This window comes from Centruroides vittatus, unplaced genomic scaffold (assembly GCF_030686945.1).
Source record: "Centruroides vittatus isolate TY-2023 unplaced genomic scaffold, ASM3068694v2 contig_3343, whole genome shotgun sequence".
Classification (NCBI taxonomy): domain Eukaryota; kingdom Metazoa; phylum Arthropoda; class Arachnida; order Scorpiones; family Buthidae; genus Centruroides; species Centruroides vittatus.
The window spans coordinates 145571-165110 of record NW_027122147.1 but is presented as its reverse complement, the minus strand read 5'-3'; the positions used below and the strand labels follow the sequence as shown (position 1 = coordinate 165110).

The 19540-nt window shown below is 30.2% G+C and overlaps 1 protein-coding gene and 1 long non-coding RNA gene across 4 annotated transcripts in view; one reads left to right on the top strand and one right to left on the bottom strand.

Annotated features, from left to right (window-relative positions):
• Positions 1–19540, bottom strand: part of twin (CCR4-NOT transcription complex subunit 6-like twin) — a 122159-nt gene that overhangs the window by 13163 nt on the left and 89456 nt on the right. For all 3 annotated transcript variants that reach the window (XM_067268753.1, XM_067268754.1, XM_067268755.1), the window contains 2 exons: positions 8066–8220; positions 1618–1769 (listed from right to left, as the gene is read on the bottom strand). In XM_067268753.1, coding sequence (XP_067124854.1) covers positions 1618–1769; positions 8066–8220 — 307 coding nt within the window. The remainder of the gene's footprint in view (positions 1–1617; positions 1770–8065; positions 8221–19540) is intronic.
• Positions 14841–17624, top strand: LOC136973977 (uncharacterized). Its single transcript, XR_010880575.1, has 2 exons — positions 14841–15371; positions 17560–17624. It is a non-coding gene; the product is annotated as an uncharacterized lncRNA (long non-coding RNA).

Genomic DNA, 19540 nt, shown 5'->3' with positions numbered 1-19540 from the left:
AATAGGACGAAAAGATTTTCAATTAAAAGTCTACAGTTTTATGAAATAATACTTATTTATTTATAATTGCTTTAATAACAAAAATAATGAAGCAACCAAATTACAATATTAAATACAGTAATTAGTTTGTAATTTTAAAATTAAAAACAGACTGTTTCCATTGAAATCCAAACAAATAAGTTATTTTAAAATTATAAATATAATAAGCCCAAAATTACTTCAAATATCAAACAGCTAGATTTCTTTACTGGGATGTTAAGGCTAAAAATAATCACTAAGTAATTTGGCAGGAGGTAAACAGTTAGGCTGTCATCTCTTATCAAATTTGATAATAAATAAATAAATAAAAATTTAAAATATACTGGAAAAAAGATCAGCTGGGAGCAGCACTTGAAACTGCAACTGCTGTTTATCATGCCTATGGCCTCATGGAGGATCATTGGTGCTAAGTCATCTCAGCTGGCACTGTAAGTGATCAATATGTATGGTTACATTTATATTAATTTATTAATTAAAGTCTGGAAGCAAAGAGTGGATGGAGGTCTCAGGTAGCACAATTGGCAATATGTCTGCATGGTAAGCAGGAGTTGCAAGTTCAAATCTTGCTCCTGGCTGAACTCTTCTTCCAGAAAAGTCTAAAAATTAAGTTTAGTTAGTTATAATTATTATACTTTCACAGAATGACTGGCATGCTGCATATAAATGGGGGAGACTAGCATGCCAGACAAAACAAAGTCAAAAGCAAACAGAAGTATATTTAGGGAAGTTTATATTATATAAAAAGATTTGAACGATGTAAATCATTTATGTAATGTCAAAAGCAAGCATGTAATAATGACAGAATAATAATAGGTATCTGTCTCTGAGACAGACATTATCAAAATCTCTGAATTTAGAAAGGTCCTAACACAAACCTTATGAGAAATGGGGTCCCAGTGGATTTGGATGAATTTTTATTATTTTGTAGTTCTTGTAGTAGTTCTTCCTGATCAAGTCTCCATAGACACATAATAAGAAAATAAATAATTTTTCAATTATTGAGAGTCCAAGATGCAAAATCAATATAATTCACACACATATTGTGAGGCCTTAAATGTTTTCTGTTTCAAACTATAAATTGATATGTCCTAACAGAGTTTCTTTTCAATCATTATCAGATCTCAGAGAAATGAATCTCTTGAGAGAAGAACACCTATGTGCCACATAATATGTTATGAACCCAAATGGCATGAGAATCAACCTGTATGTATTGCATAATGAATGATTTACCCACAAGGAAATCTGGATAATGTGCCAAACATCAGCAACATTTAAAAACACATTTTATATTTTAAAACAAAAAAGATTTAGGGTTCACAACATGTGTGAAAATTACACTGTTTTTGCATATTGAACTCTTGATAACTCAAAAATTGTCTGCTTCTGACTGTGCCTTTGGTGAACTTTTGATCAAGACCACTAAACTACAAAATACCAAAGATTCAGCCAAATCCACTGAAACCTATTTCCTATAAAATTTATGCAGGGTCCTTGCCTAACTTTGAAAGGGATTGGAAAATATTACCACACTAAATGAAAGCACATATAAAACTATGAGAGATTTAAATTTAAACTTACCATTTGAATATGCCCCTTCTTTAATTTGAAATAATGCAGCTAATCCAATGTTATCTTTGGTCATAACTCTGTTTAGCATATCATCAGAACCTTCTGCATTTGCCATTGCAAGTTGATTAAATTCAACTAGATATTCTTTTATTAATGTAAACCTAACATAAATATATAGAACTAAGATTATGGCAAATATATTTATAAATAAATCAACTTTCAATCAGTTTATGCTAATGACTATAATAAAAACTAAAAACTCTTAATAAGAAAACCTAACTTTTAATGTCATTTTTATAACTAAATACTTTACAACTATTACTTTCTTTTACAAAAAAAGTTAAGATTTGATAAAAAGTGCATAAAAAACCATGAATAAATATTAAACTATTTCAATCTATTTCATATTTATTTGGACATCCATCAACAGCAACTTAATAAAAAAGTAACATATTGCTTAAGTCTAATACACTAAACCAGGCCTGGCCAATCCAAATTATTTTGCAGGCCACAATTTAGGCAAACATGCTTTTAAAAAAGTAAATGAAATACAAAATGAATAAGATTTTATTGTTATACCAAGAGTTCGTACTTGCACTTGAGCATTATAACAATGATACATGCAAATCATTTAATTTTTTTGGTATACACATAACGGGAAACAAAAGTTTTAATAGATATATAATATCGCTTAGCAGGCCACACAATTTAACGTGATGGGCCGCATGCGGCCCGCAGGTTGGCCAGGCCTGCACTAAACATTTATTTACTATCATTTGATGTAATACAATAAGTGATAGAAAGAAAGTATGGTATTGTTACTTTACAGTATCTTTACGGTTACTTTACCAGATATCATAAGAATAACATAAAACAATAATATAAAAGTTTTGAACTCACATGCTAGCAGTCCAGACCTAAACCCCGTGGAAAATGTTTGCAGTATACTGGCAAGAGCAGTTTATGAGAATGGGAGACAGTTTCAAAGTGTTATTGAGCTTAAAGCTACAATTGTTGATACTTGGGACAAATTGAAGGCTGAATTCATACCTCACAACTGTAAGCCTTTTGGGTATACAATCTGTGTTTTCAGGCACCTATCCATCTATATGCCTTGGTGCCAATTTGCCCTTGTAAAGAAGCCAGAATTTTTTTTAAACAGTATTATTTACTAACATCAAAGGGGAAAACAAGTAGTCCAAACATCCAAATTCATTGAGATTTGAAAGATGACTCTCTTGCAAGCAACACCATATTAGTTTTGTTGAGATTGAGGGCTTGAAACAAGTCTGTAGAAGTTTGATTGCTCAAGAGTCTTTGCTTGTCTGCTTGATTGAATGCTCTCAAAGTAAGTGAAGTAACTGCCGATTTTGTATAAAACATTGGTAGGCTGGTAATTTGTTGTTGTTTGAGCAGTGTGTATCTTAAATAGGCACTTTGCTTTAGGAAATGAATGAATATCACTCGATCATTGCATCAGACAAAAAACCTATAGTCAATATAGATAATAAAGAGGACAAGCATGCTACACCAAAGAAAAAGTGCCAAAGGGACTGTACTTACACTGATATATAAAAAAACTGCATTGGTAGGTAAGTCCACTTGTGGTCCAAAATATATAACACACACTGCTTGAAATAATGACAGTAAAATATCTGTAAGATACACAGGTGTTCGAAAACACCATGCCAGTTCAAGCATAGAGACAGTGTTGCTATTCAGCCAGAACTGTTTTTGTGGCAACTTATTTTCAAGATAAAAGCAAGGAAGCCTTTGATACCATATTACTAAACTAGTTAGATTGATAGATCTTAAATGTATTCATGATTTAAAATATTTACTGGTATTAGCTTACAAAATCAAAACAATCCAAATTACATATTGTGACATTAAAAATTAGAGAGATTGTGACAATCATTTAAATTTTTAAAATGTGAGATCATGTGAACATTGTACAGTACACCTTAGTTATTGTACTTAGAGAATTGAGTGATATATTATTGATCTGAGTTTATTGTAAGGATCAATTCTACACCAAATTCATTACTCTATATAGTAAGATAAAAATTTTGAATGGAAATCATGTGACTTTCACTCCAAACTGAATGTACATATGTAGTTAATAGGACCTCTTGCTCTTAAGTTTTCTATATCTGATTTCAATTTTCATCTAATTTCATTCTCAAGATTAATGAAAGACAAATGGACAGATAGACAGTAACAGTGGGAATCTATAGGTCAGCAATTTCTAAACTGCAACCAATTAGGCCAGATAAAATTATGACCTTTACGAAAATATGTGGGCATATTGCTTATGATCCAAATTCTGAATCTGATATTCTTTTTACATCACAGGTCACAAATATAGCAGTAGTTTTTATGACTCGTAAAGTCTTGCCTTCAATCCAATGATAATGAATCAGCAATAGTTTGCTGAATAAGAGACTATTTTGATGATCCAATGACCAAAGTATATTTGTTAACATCAAGCAACAATAACCATTTTCACAGAGTTCAATCAAATGCCTCAGAAAGATGAGCTTACTATTCATACACTAAGTAAGATATGCAAAAACATGGTAACAAAGGAGATTTATCCTGAACAAACTTGAAGATGAACAACTTGGACAAAATGGTGTGTGTATGTGAGGTCCTGGTCGGAAGTCGATTTAGTGGCCTAAATGTTGACAATCGAAGGAACAATCAAAAGATCTACTTTTCCAGAAATGAACAAAGGAAGAATTAAAGGTCTCATTTGAACAAATAAAGTTTTTATATAAAATTTAAAACAAAACATGAAATGTGTCAAAAAGAGCAAAGTCAAGGGAAATGTGGTTAGAGAGGAATTGTGTTTAGTCGCGAGTTTGACCTCTCCTGTGCCTTTTGTAGGGTTTTGAATTGTCACCAGGTGACGAGGAGAGGCCAATCAAAAAGCAGAATTGGAGGTGAAGGGTATAAAAATGCACAATTCAAGGACATGACATTCTTGGTTCATAGTGCTCCCCTCCAGGAATTTTGTGATCTGCAGTTCACTGAACAAGACAACAAATGATGTTCATGCCTTTATTGAAGCTACATTTGTTATTGTTATGTGTAGTGGAAGGTGACATATATTGTCTTTGAAACATTAGATCTGGCAATGTATAAAATAAATAAATAAAACAAAAACTTCTGTTAAATATCTACTGAAAAATCTTCCATTTAATGATGAGTTACTTATGAATAACATTTTTGTGGATTACTGGGTAGAGTTCAAATTTTACTGAATGCAATAGTTTGATTGCAAGATTTGCAAGATTTACCAATGTGTAGAAATTTTCTGCTGCTGACATGGTTCAGCTATATGATGAATTTGCAGACTTTTTAACTGTTTAATTTACCTTCAGCCAACTTGATAGTGTGCTGGGTATTTGAAATGCTATAACTAAACTGAAAGATTATAATGGAAAACAGATTTGAAAAGCTTGTGTATGTAATGCAAAAGAAGAAAGAGTATTCAGCATGATAAAAAAAAAATAAAACTGATTGCAGAAGTAGTTTATGAAGTAATAGAACACTATCATCTTTAATCACATGCAAGCTGTATTGGCTTAGTAAAAGAACTAAGTGCTGTGAATTTCAAACATGATGAATAAAACTAATGTGCCACTACACTAGAACAAAAAGCACGACAAAATGAGATGATAACTATACTGTCTCATTTTTTCGTACAGTAAGCTCTTTGTTGTACAATATTGAATTTCTTACTTTTTATATTTTAGTTTGTCATTCTTAGTAATATGCTAGATAAAATGTATTGCACTTAGAACTTTTCCATTTAAGTTTCATTCCGTGTTATTCAGAAAGATAATGTATACACAGTATTGGTAACACTATCACTGTTTTCATAATTTGTGCTGTATTAAAGAAAATACAATAAATCAAATTAATATGAATAAAAGTATTTCTTTCCTCCCATCTTCAATGTCCACTCCTTAGTGGAAATGTCAGCCTTTTTTGACAGTCCCTACAGAATTTTGAGGTTGAGAGGTTTGTGAATCTCTGCAATACTAACAGAAACAATGCCAGAATGTTTGTTGTTATTCAGCAACACAGTGGCAATACTGGATGGACTTTATATGCAATGTCAAGATACAGCATCGTGTCCGAATAAATTTGAAACAGTTTATTTTGATACATTTCTGTTTTTGATATCTGTAAAGCAGCAATACCGTATCTTTTCCCCACCATTTGGTATTATGTCAAACCTTAGTATATAAATGTTGTTTTGTGTTTATTTGACTTAAACAACATGTTGCTTTTCTTATAAGATGATGATGATGATGTCTAGATAAATATGAAACAGACCTTAAGATGTAAAATAAAAAATTCTACGTTGATTAAACTTTTAGCATTAGAAAGATTCTACAGTAGACCCCCCCTATAACACGGAACTTATCTACCGTGTTACAGGGAAGTCTACTGTAATTTATAATATAATTTTTCCATCTTACTATCCAAACACAAATTATGCCAAATGAACTGCTATTTAAAAAATTCTGAAAATTAAATTACAATAAATCTTATTTTAGTCGAATGCTATAAAGTTCACAAAGGTACTCTATTCTGCTTTCTTGAAACTAAGAAAGTTCCACATGTATAGAATTTCTATCACAATTTAAAGTACCGTATATCTCGGCAGATAAGATGATAGTTGAATAATAAAAAAAAGGCCTCCCAAAATCCGGGGTCGTCTTATAAGACAGACAGAAAAAATTAGATTGAAATTTACATAAATTGAAACCATTATATATATATATATATAAAAAAAAAAAAAAAAAAAAAAAAAAAAAAAAAAAAAACAAACAAACAAACAAACAAACAAAAGAAAACAGACAAACCATAATTATTTACTAGTAGAGAGAAGGGTATGTGCACAAAATAGAATAGCTCATACAATGTTTTTGTGAATAGTCAAGGTCATTACCTGAATGCCGAATCAGTGCGAATGCTTGCAACAATCGCAAGGCAGTGCTGCCAGATGCAAGAAAATAAATTTGTTCATTTGAAAAATTACAAATAGGACATAATTCCGTGTATGCTATACAGTATTATTATTCAGATGATGATCGCTGATCTAAACTAAATTCATAGGGTGTTGATAGTTTGGGGGTTGTCTTATAGGACAGATATAAGCTAAAACTATAAAACTTTGATGAAAATTTATACCCCGTCTTATCTGAAAGTCATCTTGTCTGCCAAGATATACAGGTACAGTGGTGCCTCGTATAACGTACGCCTCGAATAACGGACGCTGTGAACAACGGACTTTCTGTTTGGCCGTTACGTGACTCGAGCAACAGACTGGCTGCGAACAACGAACTTTCCGGCATAATTGGCGACTGCTCCATGGGTGCGTTAGTGTTTTCCTAACATACTAAACAAACGTAACCGGAGACGTAGTAGCGGAGCTCTGCGTCTCCGCTACTACGAGAGTGCGCTGCTGTTTGTAGGCATTTAGGAACGATGGTGAAAGAAAGATGGCAGCGCTCGCACTATCGATAGTATCGTGATGGAGGAATCTATAATTCTAAAATATGAGCTTTTAAAGGCAAAAGAAGAGTCCCAATTGTAAAATTTAACCATAAAATGAATTATTTGTTGAAAGAGCATTCAAAATAGCCACGAAAAAAATTAGAATGCCGGCTACCATTCGAAAAAAATTCGTAAAGACACTTACATCACCGCGTGCACTAACTCGCGCTTTCACAATTTTTAAATTTTCATTCATAAAACCACATAATGGACCCGGAAACGAAACTATCTGAACCACGGAAGACGCCATGTTGCTTTTTACCGTAAACTACTGCTACAAGCGGCCGTTTTTGCCATTCGACGGCGTGCACTCCCACCAGAATTTAGGAATGCATTCCGCAGGAATTTTTAAATGGATGTCGCTCGCGCAGAGTTATGCGGAGGAATAAAAGAACGCACCCCATGTTCATTTTTTTATGATACAGTACGGTTATTTTATGCTGCGGAACGAATTAGATGTTTTAACATGTATTTCTATGGGAAAATGCGTTTCGTATAACGGACGTTTCACTTAACGGACGTGCACCTGGAACAGATTAAGTACGTTATATGAGGCACCACTGTATTTTATTTTTCTCATTTTATTTTATCTTTATTGAAGTATTATATTAAATAATCATAGATTTTTTATTGAGTTAAGACTTTAACATATGCAATATGATAATGATTCCAATAAGAATCATTTCACTTATGTTTCTTTTTGAAGAAATAAAAATGATATATTACAAAAAAGATTTGATATATTGTCTCCCCTTTATCCTATTTATGTAATTGAATGTGTTAAGAAATAATAAAGATTACATTACAAAACTAAATCAACACTGTATTTAAATAGTTATCAATTATCTTAAATTTCTGAGACAAATAATAATAAAATATTTACTTGCTAGCACGATAAAAGATTGCACATCCATCTACATGTTTTCTTTCTCCTTCTGACATTGTCTTAGCTCTAGATTTTGGAGAAAATATTCCACTAAACCCTTCTCGTCTTAATTCAGGTAAGAAGAAGTTGTAAAACTGTTCTGTTTCTACCTCCTATAAATTAAAATATCAAATATTAATCACAAAATATTCAAATTTATTATTACAGTTAATATAATCAATAATTAAAAGATTTAATATTAAAGTTACTCAAAGAGCCAATATTTTTCAATTGATGTGTAAAGAATTTTCATATAGAAGTTAGTACATTTAGTATCAAATAATTTAAATTTAAGTAAATGCATTGTACACTCAAAATTTATATGCTAATAATAGTCAAAGCATTTAAAAATTAGCCATTAGTCTAGTCATCAATCAATAAATAAAATATTTCCAAAAAAAGCAAAGATTAAAATTGAAATTTCATGTAGATATTAAAATATAAAATTACTACAATATCAAAATGTTATTACTGTAGTTTCTAAATTATATGATTAAAATTATTTATATATGTACGCTACAAAGAGTTTAGAAAAGATACCAATGCTCTGTAAATCTTATTGCAAAAGATATTTACAGGTAAGTTTTATTTCTGCAGTATATTTATAAAATAAAAATTAAAAATAATTAACTTATGTAACAAAAATGCAATAATACCTGGAATGATAACTTTCGTAAATGTGTTAGTAATATCAAAATGAACTTTATGTACAAAAAATAAGGAAATTTTTTTATAATTAATATAGAATTAAGCAAAAATTGTTAGCAAAACTTATGTTACTCTTTTATGAAAATATTTGTTTTTTTATACAAGGTGGTTCAAAATAAATCACCCAATTTGAATGAACTCTATTTCTGTAAATAGTCTTCTGTCTATACTTTGTTTTCAGTTTCAAAGAACATTGCAAAATTCACAATAAATCTGTACACATTCATCTGACATAATTCCATTAATTCTTAATAAAATAATTACACTATACATGGTAAGCACTACTGAGAGAGCTAGGAATTTTTAGCAAAGGTGAAGAATATGTTTGATCATACAATATGGTTCATGGAAATTTATGGTAGAAAATTAATATTATGGCAATAGCCACAAAAAATTACAATAAAATAGAATAGCATCTTGGCTAATCCTATATTAATTGAAAAAAAATTCACTCAAATTATTCATTTTAAAAGTAAAATTGAAATGTTTACTTCGTTTCCAATTAGTAAAGCTAATTGTTACATCCCACCTACTTATACACAGTTATGCACTTGCAGTAAGGAAGAGTTGGATTCTCTTACTGAATCATGATGTAGATTTTTATGAAAAACCAAAACCAAACTTTAATTCCATATTAATAAACTGCATTTAAAAACTTTTTCAAAATTATCCAGATAGTTAAATAGAAATTTTATCATTTTATAAATACGATTTTCCTTTCTTTTTCATAGATAAAATATTTATTATAAAATAAAAAGTGTCAACATTGAAATATATTTTAAAACATCATAAAAATATAACCACATTTTCAAATAATAATTAATATACTATTAAAGCAATTAATATGTTGTCCCTGTACTTGCTTATTCTTTTGGAGTTATATACTGGACATGCACAGTTTTTGAGTAACTTGAAAGGAAAACAACAACAACACTTACTAAGCATAAACAATATCATCCAAAACCATCTATAGAAAGACTAACTCTTCCTTGTAGAAATGGTAGCCATGGCCTGGCTAATATATTAGTGTCAAGAGCTGGACAGGCCATATGTTTTTAAGATAGGAAATTTCAGTTAAGTTATGAACTTTTTATTAGTGAAACAGCTTTAATTATATTGATAAATTTTCGGTAATAATTTTATAAAACTATAAAAAACACAAAAAGTAAGACAACATCCTGTAAAAATTAACGAATGTTTTACTTATATGAGAAAAGGGAAATTAAGCTTCCTTTAAAGTGCACCTTATCTTGATTTTTTCACATCATCTGGTTGAGTGATGCATCAGATCATCCCGTCAGATGATATGAATCGTAGGCAATGATTGGAGGAAATTACTGATAAAAAGGGCAAATTCGCCTTTGGGGCAGTTCATTGAAGATCAAACGTGCCTTGTAACCCTAGGCCATAGCTGCCATAGAACCGGCCATAGCAGAGAAGAGGGCCTTCTCCAATGATCAAGGTCCATATCCGTCAGAGGTATTCTTAGTTAACTTATGTAAACTCTCTCTCGGTAATTAGCATTATTTTGTAAGTATGTTTTGTTTTCCATTGTTTAGCTTATATTTAGTCTTTCTCTGTATGTTATTTGTCCATATATTAAAGATTTGGTTTTGTATTTGACTTGTTTCCTTCGATACGGACATGCAATAACCTACTATTGAGCTTATCCGCAACTCTCCCCACTCAATGAATAATCGTCCTCCTATTTTAGCCATCCACTGATGAAGTGGGTGGATCTTTCCGATCCGACGCCGACTATGGATATGAATGACCTCTCATGACCCGGATTCCCACATTAGGTTTAAGCAAAATAAAATGACCAATTTTTACTTCTGACGTTGAATGTTTAGTAATTTATTTTAAAACGTACATATTCAACCAAAATTTTTGTTTCCACTAACATTAATACACTTTTCCCAATGCAATAGAAATGCATTAATGCAATTTTATAAATTCATGAGAATTAGAAGCCAAAAAGTCATTAAAGAAACTTTTTATTATGTCCTCTTCCTTGAAGACTTTCCTTGCCATAAAAACTGTCCAAATGTACTAAAAAATGATAGTCTGTTGGCAAAAAGTCTGCAGAATAAGGTGGATGGGCAATAATTTCATTTTAATACTTTCATTTTTGTAACAAATAATTACAGAACTGCAGACCTCCAAATGATGCTCCTTATTTCTTTCACTGAGTTCATGTTCTACCCATCTGTTGAGCTTCTTGATTTTCCCTAACATGTTTAGACGTCAAAAAATGGTTGAATAACATTCATTATGTTCAACATTTCCAAGATTTCCTGAGCAGTCAAGTGATGTTTTGATTTGGTAATGTTCTTCAATTCTGATTTTTGAAATTCGTATTACCAGAATGAAATTTTTTAAACCAATGCCTGGTAATCTGTTCACTCACAGAACTTTCACCAAAAGTTTTATTGGTATTTTGAGTTGCTTCAGCTGCATTATGTCCCTGCGTATACTCATAAAAGAAAATTATTCAATTTCCTTTTTTCTATGCCATCAGAAAAAGTACTCTTAAACATCTGGAATTCACAATATAAATGAGATTACATTTTTAATTCACATATATGTGTGCTCTTCCAATTGCAAACATACAGCACTGTTCACATGGAAAAAAAAAGTTGAACTAGAAGGCCAGAAAGTTTAAATTTTTAAAAAAACAGCCATTTCACTTGCAATGACCCCATAATTAGCATGCACTATAAACAAATTCTGACAATGTGGGAATTTTTCCACAAAAAACAAAAAACATCAAGATTACATAAAGCTATAACTCTGAAAGACAGTAACCACATACCTTTAAACTTGCATTCTGAGCACCTTGACATAGCTTAGTACACAAATAACAGACACCACTAAGAAGTCATGGGCTCACAAAGCATTTTATGGCAGGCTTGCCTATGACCTGGAACTATATTGACAAAACTGCATCAATCTACTGGTTGACTAGGGGTTGCCTGTTTGGAGAAACTGAAGGGTTTATGGTTGCCATTCAAGATCAAAACATAAGCATTAAAAACTGCAGAAAACACATTCTGAAGGATATATCACTCACAAATGACTCTTGCAGAAAACACCACATTCTGCCATAAACAATACAATATATAACCTCTGACTGAAGCTGTTAGCACAGACTATTTACATAGGCATAATCAAATGGCAAATATAATATACCAAGAGCATAATCAAATAGCAAATATACAGAAAAACAGATTATTAAACATCCAGGTACCAACTACAAATATACTCCACAGAAAGTATTAGAAAAATCATTAAACCTTAATAAAAACGTAAACATGACACTACAGAAAGCTGCAATATTGAACACGTCACATTGTTAGGAAGTTTCTAGAGTTGATACATATACCAATAACACATAAGCTTAATGTAACATTTGTTTGAGTGGGACACTGTCAATTGGACAACAATCAACTAGGCAACAAAATAAGAAATGAATAATAGACAAAATACAAATTTTTTGTTACCTTTATAATAATAATAATAATAATAATAAAATACATCATTGTTCTATTGATCTACCTGGTAAATTAAATAATATTTTTTAAAAAACAATCTACTCATTTCTTAAAAAATATTATTTAAATTTACAAGTTAAAAGAATGATTTTGTAATTAATAAACATATTTATATAGATTACGTAACTATGTATTAGATTAGTATTACAAGTAACAAAGATAATTAATGAAGCAACAGTTGATATCTAACTCCCAAACATTTCCATACAAAGTATGAGTTAATTCCAACAAAGATTTCCTAAGTTGAATAAAACTCAAAAATACATTACATTATACATTACGTACAATATAAATTAAACAAAGTATAAAAGTTTTTGAAATAATAAGTTTTCAAAGGACTGCTTTATCTTTGATGTGATTTGTTAACTGTTCTGACATAAAATAATTAATGATGCTACAGTATATTAATCAAAAACATTTCCATACAAAGTATGAGTTATTTCCAACTTAGTTTTCCTAAGTTGGAAATAACTCATACTTCGTAAGTCTTAACAATACTTATAAATATATGTATTTTACTAACATTTACAAAAAAACCTGCTGAATGGTATGCTTGCTAAGCATGCAAAAACTTTTAAGTTTCTGTTGCCCAGATGACAGTCATCCAGTTAAGCATCACCTAATTGCCATGTATCCTGTTTGGGTAGCTATGCTTTGACTTTAGTCTAGCATAGCACTTGGAACCAGTATCAGCTGGGTCATGGCATTTGCAATAATAATAATCAGCAAGTACACAGAACTTGCCTAAGAAATAAGGCATCTGTGGAGGATGGATAAGGTGCTTATTGTACCTATTGTTCTCTCCTCTACAGGTATTATACCACACACACACACACACTACACAAAAGCCTGGGAACATTACAATTGAATAGAAATATATACATCACACTACAGAAGGCCACTATATTGAATACATGCCACATTGTTAGGAAATTCTTGAATACAGACACTGACACTGAAACACTAATTTAATTTTAGTTTTGTTTTGGTTGCCATGCCTTGACTCTGGTCTGGCATAGTACACAGCCACCGGTGTCAACCGAGTATAACCCACTAAACCCAACATAATAATAATAATAATAATAATATTTTCTAAATGTGGACACATACTCCAGTAACACAGAAGTTTAATCAGAGGTATAAACATAATATATCATTATGTTATAATAGTTATATAAAACATGCTATTTTAACCTCTCACACACAAAAAAAATATTTATTATTATAATTACTTAAGTTTTTAAAAATGAATTATGTTTAAGATACAATTATAAATCACAATGTAACTTGGTATAAAAGACAAATTTAAAACAGTAAGTATAATTCATTTAACTGTAAAATAATTTATTTATTATTTAAAGTTATGTCTATCCAAATTTCATACTTCAGAATTATAAATGAAAAAAACAACAAAATATTTTAAAAATTGATTTAGTAACATATAAAACTAATTTTTATTAATTAAATATTTATATAGGTCACAAAAAAAATTTTAGTAAATATATCACAATCTAAGTACAATAATATCTAACTTCTTTATTACTGAAAGTGACTGAACTAATTATAAAATAATTAAAAGCAGGTCAATTTGCAAATGAGAACAATATAAATATTTCAAATTTAAATAATAATTTTTAAAAATCTTAATTCTATACAGTTTTAAAAAGTTTGGTTTTTATTGAAATATACTATTTCTTAACTCAAACTAAATTTAACTAAATGCTTGAAATTTGTATTTCATATTAATTAATATACTATTTTAAAAACTAATTAATAAAAAAAAAGACCTTAAAATTATTGTTGATGAAATTACTGTGCTATTTAAACTAAGTTTCAAAATGAAGGCTTGAAGTTTATGATTCTGTTTCTTTAAGTTTTATGTTTTATTTATTATGAATCCAATCTGAATTTCTGAGTCATAAAAATTTCAAGCAATTGACCAACAATTTGTTTGTAATAATCTAAAGATTTTTTCGATTATTATTGAAACAATCAAATCATCAGTAATGAAGAATAATTTGAGTAATGATCTGCCAAGTAATAAGAAATAATAAAAACTGAATTTCTGATCACAATAAAAATATTTTTTCCTATACACTTTTTTAATAAAGTTAATCAGAATATAATAATTCTAATGATAATAAACTAAAAACATTCAATATGTTAAATATATTCAACCAATTCTGAAAATATTCAAATGACTATCAGTAGCATAAATCTGATACACTTTGGAGTATATTTCATTTTTACTTATAATAATACGTAATTTTTTAACAAGATAATTCATCTTAACAATTTTTATGATATTTTATCATAGAATACAAGTAATACAAGCATCCAAAGACATATAAATGAGAAAAAGCAGTATAATTTCTATTCTTGCCATAAGTATGCACTAAACCATATATCTCCATTATTACAACTTAATAAAACCAATTTTATTTAAAAATTTAATTTATATCAAATACAGTAATACCTTGACTTACGTAAACCCAGAGTTATGCAATTTTCAAATCTCGTTGATTTGTCTTTTGTTTGAACACCATGCAACTCTTGATTACTCACTCCTCCCACACTATTGTTCAGCTTACATGTTCGGACATGTCATTCAGAATCTACGCATAGCTACAATTTATTTTGTGTTATTTATTCCTGTGTTTGTTATATCTATGGAGACTTGAGAGACTCTACTATGTCATCCAAACAAAGTAGAACTGATTCTTCTGCATCAAACAAGAAAAGAAAAACTTTATCTTTGGAATGTAAAGTTAACATTATTAAAGACTTGATACAAAAAATGAAAATTTGTGAATTGGCAAAGAAGTTTGATCTACCAGAATTGACAGTCAGAACAATTATAAAAAGTAAAGAAAAAATTCTTAAAGCTGTAAAAAATGCTCAATCTTTAAATTCAAGCATCATTTGTAAATGTCGCAGTATTATCGCTGAGATGGAAACAATGTTAAAATTATGGTGGGTTAATCAAGTAAATGTGAAAAATTGTCCTGTTGACCAGAACACGATGTGCTTTCAAGCTAAGCTGATTTTTGAGAAATTGAAAGAGGATGCTGGAGAGGTGGCTAAAGATGAAGAGTTTAAAGCTAGTAACGGTTGGTTCAAAAGTCGCTGTAATTGGCATAGCATTGCAGAAAGTGGAGAGGTGGCAAGTGCTGATAAAGAGGCTGCGTCTTACTATCCAGAGAAATTCAAAGCTATGATAGATGAAAGTGGCTATACCAGCCAAACCATATTCAACGTAGATGAGACTGGTCTCTCCTGGAGGAAGATGCCTAAAAGAACTTTTATCGTGTGTGAAGAGAAAACCTTTCCAGGTTTTAAGGCTGCCAAAGATCGATTGACAGTGATGGTTGGAGCAATGCAGCTGGTGATTGTAAGTTAAAACCTCTCTTAGTTTATCGCTTGGAAAATCCAAGAACATTGAAAAATAAATCTAAAACTGGCTTGCCTGTGATTTGGAAGTCGAATCGTAAAGCTTGGGTAACAGCTTCCCTTTTTGAGGACTGGTTTGGTCATCACTTCATACCTGAAGTCAAATGTTATTGCCAATCTAAACAAATTCCATTTAAAGTGATGCTAATAATCGACAACGCACCAGGCCATCTCCCTGCAACTTTAACTAATTTTGACTCACGTGTGAAAGTTGTATTTTTTCCACCAAATACAACCAGCTTGCTTTAACCAATGGATCAGGGAGTCATCAAAATATTCAAAGCTTATTACACGAGATGATCATTTGCACATCTACATGAAGCTATGAGACAAAACAACAAGCTCTCTGTTAAAGACTTTTGGAAACAATTCAATGTTTTAGATGCAGTGAGAATCATTTCTATGGGATTTCTGGACAGTCTTGGAATGAAGTTTCACAAAAAACTAAATGGCATCTGGAAAAACTGTCTTTTTTTTTCCACCATCGAAACTCAGGCAGAATCAGTGTTAGAGCCTAATGAAATTGGTAATGTGATTGAAGAAGTTGTCGATCTTGCCAGGCAAACAAATTTAGAAGTGGATAGTGATGACGTTCAAGAACTGCTGGATTCCCACAATCAGGAGCTGACAATTGATGAGCTCATAGAAATGTGTGAGCAAGAGCAAGACATTGAGAACTTGATTCTTTAGACCCAGTTCAATCAGAAGATCGAATGACAGTTGGAAACTTGACAGAAGGCTTCAGTTCAATTGAAAAGGGGTTACAAAGTTTAGAAAATATAGACTCCAATGAAGAGCACATTTCTTCCACAAAACAAGAAATAAAAAATTCTTAGCATGCTACGAGGAAGATTTGGAGGAAAAAAACCTATCAGCTGTCAGATGAATTTGTTAGATTTTATGAAGCCTTCTACATCAAAATAACTTTGGTTTACGATTTTAATAATACAGTGGTGCCTCATATAACGTACTTAATCCGTTCCAGGTTCCACGTCCGTTAAGTGAAACGTCCGTTATACGAAACGCATTTTCCCATAGAAATACATGCTAAAACATCTAATTCGTTCCGCAGCATAAAATAACTGTACTGTATCATAAAAAATGAACATGGGGTGCGTTCTTTTATTCTTCCACGTAACTCTGCGCGAGCAACATCCGTTTAAAAATTCCTGCGGAACGCGTTCCTAAATTCCGGTGGAAGTGCGCGATGTCAAATGGCAAAAACGGCCGCTCGTAGCAGTAGTTTACGGTGGAAAGCAACATGGCGTCCTCCATGGCTCAGATAGTTTTGTTTCCGGGTCCATTATGTGGTTTTATGAATGAGAATTTAGAAACTGTGAAAGCGCGAGTTAGCGCACGCTGGTGATGTAAGTGTCTTTATGAGTTTTTTTTCGAGGCTATCTTGAATGCTCTTTCAACAAATAATCCATTTTATGATTAAATTGGGACCCTTCTTTTACCTTTTAAAGCTCATAGTTTAGAATTATAGATTCCTCCATCACAATACTATCGATATTGCGGGCGCCGCCATCTTTCTTTCACCGTCGTTTCTAAATGCCTACAAACAGCAGCGCACTCCCGTAGTAGCGGAGACGCATTAAAGAACGCACCCATAGAGCAGTCACCAATTATGCCGAAAAGTCCGTTGTTCGCAGCCAGTCTGTTGCTCGAGTCACGTAACGGCCAAACAGAAAGTCCGTTGTTTGCAGCGTCCGTTATTTGAGGCGTACGTTATACGAGGCACCACTGTATAATTTGTTATACATATGTATTATCTAAGATTTTATTAAACATTTTTTTCTAAATTATTGTTTTCTTTAGTCTCCAGCCCCAATTAAAAATAATTTGTATGTATTTATATGAGAAATTATACCCCAACTTACGCATGGTTATCGCTTGGTCCCACCTATCACATAAGTTCAGGGTATTACTGTAATAACCAATCACATTTCTCCTACTTAAACATTTTAAATATACTTCACAGAATGTTGGACTTATACAACTATCTGTGATTATTATAATAAATGGCACTTACCTGATTTACTCTTTAATAAATTGTAAAAAATTTGAATATTGATAATTACTTTCAAATGAAATAGTTGACATCTTTCATTAATAAGCCATTTTGTTTTGACTTTTTTTGTGTCAGAAGTTTTTTATAGATCAATTTTATTATTCACAAGAAAATTCCAAGTCAGAACAGATATATTTGATTTAATTTTAAAAAAACTTTTAGTCATGTTTTGTAAGTATTTTTTATCTAACTTGTAACAAATATATTTTGTTTTTATTTATAGCAACTACTCATTTTTTACCATATTATGTTTTCTGTATAATATCCAGTTTTTTTTTTTTGGAATCTAGTTCTATTTTACAGTAATTTTTTCAGCCCTAAATAAGATTCATAAGACTTATTTCATGTTTGTGGTTCAGTATTTATACAAAAATATAGTTTAAACTCATTTCCCTTACTTGATAAGAAGTTATTTATATCACAACAATAACTTCTAGCCTAGATTAGAGCAAATACAAAAAATATTTATAGGTTGCACTAAAATAATTTCACAAAGATAACATTAAAGATGGTAGGTATGCAGAAAATTTAAATTTGAGTATAGAAAAGATTCAAATCTTTATTTCTCACTATTTATTGAATTAAAATTATTACTTTTGATTTTGTAGAAAAAATATTGAAGAATTTGATAATTAATTAGCATTTTCAGATTATGATAAAAATTAATGTTAAGAGTAAAAATGTTAGGAAAGAAAGTTCATTTTTTTCTTGTTTGTTTGACTTTATAACTAATTTATATAAAATAATTGGAAAAAATTTAAAAACCTGTTTAACAATTTTTTAAATTGTAATTAGCTCTAAATTTTAAAAAATATCACTTTAAATTAAAATGCAAATAAATCACAATAAAATGTAATTTTTTCTAAAGATCTGAATATTGGTTATTATTTTTATAAACTAAAGATTTACAAATAACTTATGCATATATCATAGCAAATAAAAAAGATTAACTGTTTTAATTTGTCAATATAAATGACCTATTTCATTGATAATTGCATCTTATCTAAAAATCAAGAGGATTTTAAAGATGAGATGAGATCGCTCTATTCATAATTTTAAATGAACAAAATATTTTGAAATTTATTCTCATAGCACTGGCTATGCTTATGTACAAAACACTGATATCACACAAATCAAATATGTAAAAGAAACAAAGTAGTAGTAACAAAGAAACAAATCTGCAGTACAATTTTGTGGAGTTATTATATAATATTAAAAAATTTATTTGCGAGAAAAATTGAAAATACTTTAAATTATTTTCAGAAAATTACTTTCACAGATTTTGAGTTTTTAATTTCATAAATCAAATCTCTAAATTTTATGATGAATGTAAAATAAAAATATAAAAACCAATAAACTGGATGAATTAATATTAAATAAACCACTTTTTTTTATCTGTTTAATTAATTATCTTTAATCTAAAACATTGAGAACATTTATTTATTTATGGAATAAAAGCAAATTAGGTTATTAATGTTTGCCTTGAAAATTAAATAAAAAAAAAATCATCATAAGTCTAATAGACTTTCAATTAAATTTCCTCTTAAAAATAATAAAAAATTAAATTCAAAAACTGGTTTAATAAAAAAATAATTTCTAAGTAAGCATATTTAAAATTCTGACTTAAACTGGAAATAATTTATTAAA